Source organism: Macrobrachium nipponense, chromosome 6 (genome assembly GCF_015104395.2).
Source record: "Macrobrachium nipponense isolate FS-2020 chromosome 6, ASM1510439v2, whole genome shotgun sequence".
Taxonomy (NCBI): Eukaryota; Metazoa; Arthropoda; class Malacostraca; order Decapoda; family Palaemonidae; genus Macrobrachium; species Macrobrachium nipponense.
This window is the reverse complement of record NC_061108.1, coordinates 36,056,984-36,069,632: the sequence shown is the minus strand read 5'-3', so window position 1 is coordinate 36,069,632 and position 12,649 is coordinate 36,056,984. Positions and strand designations below refer to the sequence as shown.

Genomic DNA, 12,649 nt, shown 5'->3' with positions numbered 1-12,649 from the left:
ATATTCTCATATTATTGTACAGTGGTACCTCGACATACGAAAGGCTCAACTTACGAAAAACTCGAGATACGAAAGCAAATACAAAAAATTTTACAGCTCTACATACGAAAAGTTTTCAAGATACGAAAGGTTGTTGCTGTAAAGTCCCGAGATTCGCCCGGACCACCAAGAACAATTTTAAAACTCCCGCGCCGCCAACTGAGTAAACTCGCCACCATCCTCCTGCTCTCCCATTGGTTCCTGATGCTAGTCACCCCATAAGGTCCTGCTCTCCTATTGGTCAGCATCTACCCCTTGTGCTTTAGTATTCTATTGGTAAAAGGATGCTGTAAATTGAAAAACTTATTCATGCAATACATTTAATAAAAAAAAAACATTAGGTAAAGATAGAACAAAGAATAGAAATGAATGGTTATTATACTGCTTGGTAGTTTCAGTAGTTGAAGAGAGATAATGAAAATTTATGGCTTACTGTGTAAAGTGATTGCTTGGCGATCGTTCGATACTCGTAAGTGCTGGATGTAAACAGAAGTTTGGAAGCTTTTTTTTGTTTGTTTATTATAGTTAATGGTTACTTAATAATTATTTGAAATGAGTACATGCAATACATTTAATAAAAAAAAATGTTAATTAGATATCATAAAATATAAAATAAATCAGACTGCCAACAAATACGTATTTTTTAGAATTCTTCTTCTGTTTTATTATTACGTTACGTATACTTATGTTTCATTATAGCTGTCAGTAACTCGGTATCTCCATTAGGTAAAGATAGAATAAAGAATAGAAATGAATGGTTATTATACTGTTTGGTAGTTTCATTAGTTGAAGAGAGATACTAATGAAAATTTATGGCTTACTGTGTGCTAGGAAAAATGATTGTTTGGCATTTGTTCGGTACTCGTAACTCGTAAGACGGGTAAGAGCTGAATGTAAACAATCGATTGGAAGGTTTTTTTTGTTTGTGTATTTAATTAATGATTAATTAATAATTATTTGAAATGAGTACATACTGATTATTTATACATTTTATTGGCAAATTCTAAGCTTTTAGCTCTTAGGTTTAGATGTCAGAATCATAGACTAGGCTAAAGTAGCAACCGCTAACATAGGCTAGGCTTATTGCTAAGGGACATATGCTAAAGTCCTAATATATGCAGTAAAAATGGGGTTGAACATTACATGCAGTTGAATATTACTCAAGTATGTACAGTATTTTGCCTTTTTGGAGTCATATTTCTTCCGTCGGATCGCCATCGTAACCCTAGAACATGTGTTTTAGACCTGGAAATATAATTTACTGGGGTGGTTTTGGAGGGCTTGGAACATATTAGCCATTTTACATGCAAAATGTGGTCCAAGATACGAAAACTTCATGATACGAAGGGCGCCTCGGAACGGATTAATATCGTATCTCGAGGTACTACTGTATTATAAAATACTACGTCATTAAGCCAGTATTCCGCGGAGCGGCCAATGTTGTGGTTTGAAATCAGCTGATGAATACAAGTTTGTTTCACCATAACGCAATTCTGAGCGAATTCTCTTGCTTCTAGTTAGCATAAACGAATATCTAGATACTTGACTTATATGAGACAAAGTTATTTTTCCTCATACAGTGTGTTTTTAGGTGGAAATATTTTTTGAATATGTCTTGTTGTGAATGTGAACTACTTTGTTTTCGTTAACAGATTACGTTGGCGGCATGTTTATTGCGTAAAAAATTACGTGATTCCGTTCGCAATAATCCTTTATATCGTTGTAATGCGAACTTTACGTTATTTATCTTATGTCGGCGTGAAACCAACAGTAAAATGTGTTCTTTCAAGCACAGTAGTTTTGATTAAAATGATTTTATCCCAATTTTATCTTCGGTTGTGTTTGATGGCATACGTTTACTGCAGTTTTATCCTTGTTGCCGATGTACGATAATAGTCATTAACAGCTTGAACAGTTTTCTCAGCTTCAGTTATAACTAGGTTTAAATTTAACAGTATATTTCCCGATTGATCTTTGATCTATAGCGAATAAAGTTATTACATTAAGATATCTCAGTTCTATTCTATACATAACGCCATTTATAACAACTACGGTAATAGTGTACTGTAGTACGATGACTGAAATACAAGCCAAACGGATGTTATCCAGTTCGGTTGTACTTAGAAAAAAAAAATAGTTTCTTGTTCGGTTGTTCATGGCTGTACACGTTCATGCAACGAGTATAACATTAAAACTATACTTTCATCATTCTCTTTTGCTGTTATTGAACTTATGTAACTAGAAGATGGATAAAGTTAGGCTATTGTAATTTGATCTCTCATAAAATCGGACTATCGTAAGACTAATGATCGTAACTTGAACACGACAGCTACCTGTACACTGTATAAACTATTATATCTTTACATACTTTAGACACCCAAAGGATTAAAGCTAGGCTTTTTTCCACTTTACAGTATTTACAATGCTATAATGTACTTTACAGTAAATTCTATAGTACTATACTGCATAAATATAATTTTACTTATTGCGCCATTGTGGGATTACAGCGCCTTTGACTGGTCTAGAGTTTCGAAAGAAGGTGTGCGGTGGCCGTAGGCTTTAAAATCGCTTAGTGAAAATCACTTAGCGACGGCGGCCAGGAACGGAACCCCTGCTGCTAACTGAGGGCCACCTGTACTGTAAAGTAAAACAAGTCTACCTTTAATCCTTTGGGTGTCTAGAGTATGTAAAGATATGATAATGTTTTATACAGTGTACAGGTAGCCATAGTGTTCAAGTTACGCTAATTCGTCTTACGATAATCTGATTTTACCAGAGATCAAATTACAATAGCCTAACTTTATCCCATCTTCTAGTTAAATAAGTTCAAAAACAGCAAAAGAGAATGATGAAAGTATGGTTTTAATGTTATACTCGTTGCGTAAACGTGTATAGCCATGAACAACCAAACGAGAAACTACTTTTTTTTATAAGCTCAACTGAATTGGGTAACCACAACATCTGTTTGGCTTGTATTTCAACCATCGTACTATTGTAACCGTAGTTGTTATAAGTGACATTATGTAGAACAGGACTGAGATACCTTAATGTAATAACTTTATTCACTATAGATCAAAGATCAATAGGGAAATATACTGTTAAATTTAAACCTAGTTGTAGCTGAAGCTGAGAAACCTGTTCAAGCTGCTAATGATCATTATTGTGCATCGGCAACAAGGATGAAACTCCAGTAAACGTATACCATCAATCACAACCGTGGAAAAATAATTTCTTCGTCATAATTTCCCTGACTCTTTCCCTTCCAACCCTCCAGCAATAATTCCTCTAACTTCCTCCTCCTAATTGGTACTCTTATATGACCCTGTTTGTCTTCTCCTAACTTTTCTTTCATTCCCCTTAATACTTCTATTATGACAATTTTCTTTCAAATTTATGTTCATACCAATTTTGCTTATGGCTTGCTTACCTATTGGCCATGGTATATCACCCTGCTGAATTTCTGCCTTCTAATAGAACCTTGTTTTTTAATATCACTGGTATTTCCATTATGTACTCCTTTTGACTTATATAAGAGTTCACCAAAATTAAACACTTTATTAGACTCTGTGCTATTATCCTTCATTCTCCTCAACTCCTCCTGACTCAAACCATGACAATGTGTGCTGGTCAAAATTCTCCCCAAACTGTCGATTTACATCCTGTATCTAAAATTGCATCAACCACTTCCCATGACTCTTCCTCTATTTTATTAACCTCTCCTACATAAACTTCTTCCTCTGGCCCAGTTTGTTTTCTGCTTATTTTCTTCTTGTTTTGTTTCTGTTTCTTTCTATTTTGAAAATTCAGAGGACAGTCCCTAGCCCAATGTCATTCTGAGCTGCATATTGCACATAATGTTACTTTCTATTCTTTGTTTTTAGGATTTCTCCCACCTCTACCTCTGTTCCATCTTCCCCGATATCTCTGGTTTTCCCTCCCTCTCCCAGGACTCGCATTGCCCTCTGACCCCCACCATTCCTACTCCTCTTTATTACCTAATCCCTCAAATAGTCTTTTCATTATTTGCGACACTGTTTCATATTCTAACTTTCCTTGACCACAAGCTGCTTATACCATCTGTTTTTGATGTTCCATGAGATTTGCTTGTTCCAATACATGAAAACCCTTGACTACTTCAAGCATGCTTTACCTCATTGCTCTGTCGCACTCTGATGCTGCCTTTTCGTACCTAATTAAAAAGTCCCTCGTCTTTTCACTCAATTCTCTTCCATTTGAATATAGTTTTTTTATTCTACTGTAATTCTCCATTAGCATGTCTTTTAGATAAGATTATCTTTGGACCCTCTGTACCCTTAAGTTCATCTCTATGTATTCCTTCCACTATTTCTTGGACTTTCCCTTTTAAGCTCATTCTTATCTCTATCACCAGGTATTTTACATCGTCTCCAAACAATAGCCAATCTTTGACTTGACCTCTCCATCCTTTGTACTCTTCTTGTATTCTGCTAAATCTCACGACATTCCCTTCTCCATCTAAAATCCCTTTGCTCATTATCTGATCCAACCATCTTTAATCAACCATGCTCTGTTACCAGTTTGAACACAAATGTACAATCTACCCAACTGTTCACGCTCTCAGGTCCCAGTATATTCCAGCTTACACCTTTGAACAACACCACAACAAGACTTACAACCCAAAAACTCTTATCAGACAGCTCTTTCTCTTACCAACCAAAGAACCCTTGCACATGTCTCCTACTCCACTCTGTTATTGTTTACCTTCCACCTGATGCCGCGGCCATCTTCTATGATGTCACAGCACAACTTCAATACATCAATAGACACCTAAAATCAACCATATGCTTCCCATACATTGGATATCCACCATATTTTGACTTTGCAGAAAATAACAATAACAATAAAAATTAAATAACTGACTAAACTGATATATAATCAAGTATCAGCATCTGAATGTGAAGCGGAGGTTTAAGTTTGTCAAATCACTTCACATAACAATAATGAGATAGTATTCTTGTACACTTCTTTCTGGTTCTGGCCTGTGCTAACAAAATGTCTTAGGCTATCAGGTTTGATATTTGCGTAATTCCCCGATGGGGGATAACAGCAATTCATCTGGGTCATCACCAACTAAATCCTGGAGAGAGGGGATCTAGAAAGACTTGAATCTGTCTTCATGAATAGAGATTTTGAGTTTCATCCACAACTTTTGGGACAAATTCAAAGGCTACGGACCTCCAACCCCTCGTATGTTTAACAATTTTAGAGTCCAAGTAATTCAATGATCCTCTTTGAAGAAGCCAAGGCCAGTAAGAAAACTGTCTTGAGGGTTAAATTCTTGACTGTTAAGCCTCACAAGAGTTCATATGGAGGGTGTGCAAGACTGCTGAGCACCATGGTCATGTCGCAATTAGGAGGTTTGAGATTTCTTGAGAACAGGAGTGCTAAAAACTCTCGAGAGGTATAGAAATTTCTCATGGTGAAAAGAGACCTACATTTTTTAAACAAAGAACTAGTCTTAGAGCAGCTAGTAACCCTTGATGACAGAAATTAAGATTAGTTTCTCCCTACAAAGAAAGATGAGGAGGAAATCCACTACTTATTGAATAGAAGTTCTGGTTGGAGAGAAACCTCGCTGACAACACCAATCGCAGTAGACTGTTCGTTTTCTTTGATACATGACTGAAGATGACCTTCTGAGGTAACCTGACATCTCTGGCACTGCTCTGGAAGAAAAACCTTTCATTTGCAAGAGATACTTGACAGTCTCCAGCTGTGAAGAGATAGGGTCCACACTGATTGGTGAAATCTCTCTATACGTATGTGGTTGGCAAAGAATGTTGTGCCATGGAGGAAACTCTCAGAGCTTTGGTCAACAATGTTAGGAGATGAGGAAACCATTTTGTGCATGGCCAAAAGGGAGCCACTAGGGTCATCCTGAGGTTCTGATGAGAGATCATCACTGTTGATCACTTGACAGATTAGGCAAAAGTGGGGGAAAGGTGTGTTTCCAGGTTGTCCCTGGGATGTTGAAGGGTGTCCTCTGCTACGACTTGGGGATCTGGAATGACCGAATAAAAATCCTCTAGTTTTCTGTTGAACTTACCGTGGGCCTTCCCAACAGATGGAAGTGACCATTCCGTCCCCAGTGCCTGACCCCAATGGCTCAGTTTGTCTGCCACAACGTTCCTCTTTCCCAAGACGTACCTAACTGAGAGGTCTACTAAATGGGGAGACTCCCCACTGGTGCAACTTTACAGAGGCATGGGGCTCCTTCCTTTGTTCTTACATGAACAGGGAAGAGCCCCCAGGTAAGGCAAAGTACCAGTCAGTTCAGAATCCTCCCAAGAAGTAAGTCTCCCCCACATGAAGACCAAAGGTTTGTATACATGTAGGAACAAATGAAAAATTTCTAAGTAATTTATATTTTTCCTAACATACAAACCTGAGGTCTTTACATAAATGTGCTGCCTCTAGCCACCCTTCATTCTGCTTCATGGGGCAAAAGGCAAAGTGAATTTGTACCAAAAGGTAGCCAACTACCAATATCCACCTTGTGTTTACTTATATGGCTGGCTGCAGCTTGCACTGAAAGTAAATCCCCTGTGTAAAAGACCTCAGGTTTGTATGTTAGGAAAAATACAAATTACTTAAAAAATTTGTCATTCTTGACTCCCTGGCATGCAGAGTTGTATGAATTTTGAGGCGATAATTAACATTCACACACTTTTCAGGATTTGGAGGTGGTAGAGGAGGCACAAGACAAAGAAACACAGGTGCCGCAGGTAGGAAACGGAAGTGTGGTGCCTGTGGTGAAGAGGGCCACGATCGTCGTAATTGTCCTGGAGGTGGATCGTAACATTGCAGAGTTACATGATCTTTCAAGATGGATCAGTTTATGTATTTACATGAAATTTTTTTTCACTAGATTTTTAAGGAATTCTTTTAGAACACCCTGCGTAATAATTTAGGAATGAACAAGCATCCTAATTGTAAATACAAATTTTGAATTAAAAAATTGCATTTTATGCATGATGTTAAGCAAGTCTGTGCCTTACACATTTATTACTGTGAAATGTTTGTATATATTATGTGAAATTGAAATAAAATCAGCTGTTCTACTTACTCTTCAACTGTTCATGAAATAATTTTTTTCTGCCTGTGAAAGTGGTTTTTCTCTAAACCTGTGTATTTTTACTTGACATTGTAATTTCCTGTGACATTCTCAAAACTGTATTATATTTTCTGAACTCTTAACATTGTACTTATTTAATGAGGAAAGGAAATTAATTTTGTGTAAATATGAGCTTCTATAATAAACAAGAGAACTCTAATTTTATTTCAGTACATTTGAAACATGTTTTTCAAGACTGCAGTGATTCCCAGATGTTTCCACCTGCTTCTTTAACCAATTTTTAGCTACTTAGTTAAAATTATCTTTGGATTTACTTTCCTAAGAATACTTGCAGGTTAAGTTCAAAACCTAGGACACATAAGAAATTAACCCTCTTACGCCGGAGCGGTAAATAAAAAATTGTCTCCCGTGTGCCGGAGGGGTTTCGGAGTGAGCGCGGAAGCGGAAAAAATATTTTTTTCAAAAAATCACAGCGCGCTTAGTTTTCAAGATTAAGAGTTAATTTTTGGCTCCTTTTTTGTCATTGCCTGAAGTTTAGTATGCAACCATCAGAAATGAAAAAAATTATCATTATATATAAATAATGCGATATATGATAGCGCAAAAACGAAATTTCATATATAATTGTATTCAAATCGCGCTGTGCGCAAAACCGTTAAAGATAAGTTACTTTTTTTTCGTTGTAATGTACACTAAATTGCAATCATTTTGGTATATAGCACATTGTAAAACGATAAAAGCAACACAGAGAAAATATTATCACAAAATAATGCATGAATTCGTAACGCGCAGACGTAAACAAATATTTTTTTCAAAAAAAATTCACCATAATCTAAATATTGTCCTAGAGACTTCCAATTTCTTTCAAAATGAAGACAAATAATTGAATATTACTATACTGTAAGAGTATTAGCTTACAATTGCAGTTTTCGACCATATCTGATGAGTTAAAGTTGACCGAATGTCAAATTTTTTTATATATATATTTTTATTTGCAATTATTTCGGAAATAAGAAAAGCTACAACCTTCAAATATTTTTCGTTTTATTCTACATGAAATTGCGCACATTTTCATATATAAAACTATGAAATGCCTAATATGAAACGGAGCAAATATTCCGAGAATGGGACGTACGTATTTCGGAGATTTGTGGCGGAGAATCCGCGCGCGGAGGGAAGGAAAGATTTTTTTTTAAATTCACCATAAATCTAAATCTTTTGCTAGAGACTTCGAATTTGTTTCAAGATGAAGATAAATGACTGAATATTACTAGACTGTAAGAGTTTTAGCTTACAATTGCGTTTTTCGACAATTTCGGTAGAGTCAAAGTTGACCGAACGTGGTTTTTTTCTATTTATCGTGATTTATATGCATATATTTCGAAAATTAAAAAAGCTACAACCTTCAATTATTTTTTGTTGTATTCTACATGGAATTGCGCACATTTTCATATATAAAACTTTATGTAACGGCTAATTTAAAATGGTGCAAACATTACCACAATCGCACGTATGATTTTTTCGGAAGAGTTACCGCGCGGACATAAAGAAAATGTTATTTTTTTCATAAATTCACCATAAATTGAAATATTGTGCTAGAGACTTCCAATTTGTTGCAAAATGAAGGTAAATGCTTGAATATTACTAGAATATAAGCTTTTTAGCTTACAATTGCGTTTTTCGACCATTTCGGTAGAGTCAAAGTTGACCGAAGGTTGAAATTTTGGCAATTATCGTTATTTATATGAAAATATCTCAAAACTGATAAAAGCTACAACCATGGGTTGTTTTTGTTGTATTGTGCATGAAATTGCGCACATTTCCATATATAAAACTTTATATAACGGCTAATTTTAAAATGGTGCAAACATTACCACAATCGCATTTATGATTTTTTTCGGAAGAGTTACCGCGCGGACGTAAGGAAAAAGTTTTTTCATAAATTCACCATAAATCGAAATATTGTGCTAGAGACTTCCAATTAGTTGCAAAATTAAGGTAAATGATTGAATATTACTAGAATATAAGCGTTTTAGCTTACAATTGCGTTTTTCAACCATTTCGGTAGTCAAAGTTGACCGAAGGTTGAAATTTTGGCAATTATCGTTATTTATATGAAAATATCTCAAAACTGATAAAAGCTACAATCATGAGTATTTTATTGTTGTATTCTACATAAAAATGCGCACATTTTCATATATAATACTCATGTAACGGCTAATTTACAATGGTACAAAAATTATATCAAATTGTAACAGGCTAATTCACAATGGTACAAAATAAATTATGTCAAATTGACGAAATAATTTCCGAGATGTGTCACAGATACTTTTTAGTGCAGCAAGAAAGAAATTCGCGCTTGCCCGCCTGTGTAACGATTGTAAACAAAACAACACCTTGATCCGTGAACTCTCAGCATCTCCCAAGGCGCGTGATTCAAAAGTTTTAGGCTGGTAGGCCTATAAGTATTTTTCCGCGAATTTAAAAAAAAACTCTTGTAAGTCGACGTAAAATACGTCCAGTCGGCACACGGGAGACAAAAAATGTTGACGTAAAATACGTCCAGTCGGCGTAAGAGGGTTAAGATCATCAACTTTGTACCATGTAGTGGGAGATTGTCACACTGCTTAACAATTTTCCCAAAGTTTCTCTCCAAAGAAATTCAGAACACATCATTGTTACCATTAAAAATGAATTTTCAATTTTGAATTAATTTTTGAATACTTACCCAGAACTAATACATATTTGCATGTACCTTTATGCCCATTAACTGGACAACAAACCTACACTGAATCCTAAACATTCAATACACATTAAAATACTGCATATATATGTCTACTACACATAACACAGCCACATATATCCTTAAATACATATAGTATACTATGCGGATTTTACGCCGAAAATAACAGGCAGCAAGCCAAATGGTCTCTAGGTTGTTATAAAGTCACAACAACCTGATTTGGCCAACCTCTGTTGGGGGAGCGATGGAGCTCCCTTCATCACCAAGCCATTCCTTCTTTAAGGAAGTGCATCGACTGGCCAAATAAGAAAACTTGTTGGGGAGGGAGGGTGTCTATTAGTTCTGCAGGTAAGTATTAAAAAATTTATTTTAAATTGAAAAATGACATTTTTAATCTATTTGTATTTTTCAAAGCTAATAAACCATTGTTCTTAACAATAGGATAATCTTCTTCCACCAGCTGGAAACCGGCTAAAAAACAATCAAAGATTGTAAAGCAAGGACTCTGTGGCATCTGGCAACTCCTGCGTATATGAGGTGGAAGTTGGTCACAGACCAGGCATATACCCTCTGACTTGATCGTCTTTCTTTGACTGTCTTGGAGAGTAATTGCTGTTGCTCTCCTCCCAAACTGGTTGCCTTGTTTGCCCCTGATTCATTTATTTCATACTAACCTACAGAACTAATATTTGCATGATTCCCAATATTGAAAATTGGATGGTGGTATGCAATTAATGGCACTCAAACACGCTTTGTTATAAAACTATAACCTAAACATTCAAATGCATCTTAAAAGTGACTTACCAAACTTGACAATGCAGGCTTGCAATGTTGAAGAAAATTATGGCCGATTGTCAGTTAGTCATTATGTCAGTTTTTCTGCCTAAGGTGGCTTATTAAGCTCTACCCCCAGTCAGACCACCACACTCTCATGCCTTTCCTCAGGCTCTGCGAGCACAATCCCCTAGTCTTTGAGTTAAAGTAGGTGGTAATGACTGATATGTCATGTGAACTGGCAAGTATCAGACCTCCATTCACCAACATCCCAATCATACAGCTTCTTATGCATTTTCTACACCAGCATACAAGTTGGATGATGAAAGAGACTCATTCACACAGCTTTCATGTCTAATCTTACATATGAACCAAACTCACCTGACCATACATACCTCTCTTATTCTAGGTAAAAGGAACATGGAGAGGGTGGATGATTAGGTTATCACATCACCAGCAGTAACAATGGGACCAAGCAATTTTACAGAATCATACATATTGTACATCTCTTAAATAATGACACGCAAACACAATATTCACTCTCCATGTAGCAGCACTTAAAACTGAAGGCATTGAAGCATTAGAGTAGAATAACACCTGATACTAAGTGAACCATTGTCCCTAGAAGAAGGCTGCATATTCTGCCTATCTGACTAAGCCCCTGATATTACCTCTCTCAGCAAAAAGGACATCTCATTCTTGGAAAGTGGTCGTGAATTGTTACTTATATTGCTGCCAAAACTGCCCAGGGCATCTCCATCCTCAACCTTGTCTTCCTTACAAAGTGATTCAGTGTGGAAAGGTCTATCACTGGTCTCCAGTCGCCTGTAGCCTTCTTCCACTACATCCTTGTCCAGCATCTTCAATACTTCCTCCTGAAGAGCCAAGTACTTTGGGGAGCTGTGAGCAGATTGAGAAGGGGTCTGTCTGAGAGAGGGGGAGAGAAGTCAAAGGGTGGTAGATACCCCACCTGAAAGACATCTACTACCCACTTCTCCACTTCATGTGACTGCCTTTTGGGCCCGCCAGGCATCCCCCTACCTGTGGCAACGGAGAGGGAGAGGTGCCAACTCTACTTACGACTGCTTTTGCCCCCTTCCTCTAGAGCCCCTCCCAGCCTTGTAGGGGCGAGTCAAACGCTTGGTAGACTTAACAGGAGGAGACCATTTTGTCTGCTGTTATGGAGGGGGAGGAGGAGGACGAGAATGAGCCTCTGATTTAGATACCGCCTGATGTACTAGCCTATCTTTGGTATCTGCTTCCCACCGGTCGACTGCGTCTTCTAAATGAGTTCTTGGGATTAGAAGCTGCGACTCAAGGAGATCCCTCTTTCAGAGTGACAACAAGGACTCTGAATCTACTGACCCCACCACCTTTGACAAGGCTGCATCCCTCCTAGCCAGGAGGAGCTTGGCCCACAAAGTCCCACTAAGATGGCTTTGATGCGAAGTGGCCTTGGCCCCAGACTGCAGTAGCCTGACAAAGGAGAAGAACTGACTGAACCTCCTTCAGCTGGATCCGACGCTATCCTAGCTACCACAGTGGACTACAAGTCCAACCAGGACTCAGTTGGGAAAATGGTAGAAGCAGTAGCCTCCATAGTCAAGGCCTCTTGTGAAGAAAATGATGGACCTTCAGACCTAAACTGATCCAGGGTCAAATCAGGCTTAAGATGGATCACGTCTCAATTAAGGTGATGGGGCATCAGCTGAACCACATTGGTGGAATAATACTTCCTATGCTGCACAAGAGGAGGAGGAAGGAACTTTGAGGACCTATTGGAGCGCAGAAAGCCATCTCTGTCCGAAACCAAGGCATTAGTTAACACGCTGCAGGATAGACTGAGCATGCCCCGACAAGGGAAGCTCAAACGAAGCTCTAGTATCTTGCCTTGGACCTAGCAAGGCCTCTATACCCATAGGGGTCAGAAGACTGAGCCTGCATTCTACATGCAAGATTGTTCAACTCACATATGAGAT

General features: G+C 37.6%; 1 protein-coding gene across 4 annotated transcripts in view; it reads left to right on the top strand.

Annotated features, from left to right (window-relative positions):
• The window catches only part of LOC135216186 (DNA topoisomerase 3-alpha-like), a 308,863-nt gene extending 301,511 nt beyond the window's left edge, over positions 1 to 7,352 (top strand). For all 4 annotated transcript variants that reach the window (XM_064251319.1, XM_064251321.1, XM_064251320.1 and 1 more), the window contains exon 20: positions 6,753 to 7,352. In XM_064251319.1, coding sequence (XP_064107389.1) covers positions 6,753 to 6,877 — 125 coding nt within the window. In that variant the 3' untranslated portion in view covers positions 6,878 to 7,352. The remainder of the gene's footprint in view (positions 1 to 6,752) is intronic.
• Positions 7,353 to 12,649: the final 5,297 nt, after the last annotated feature.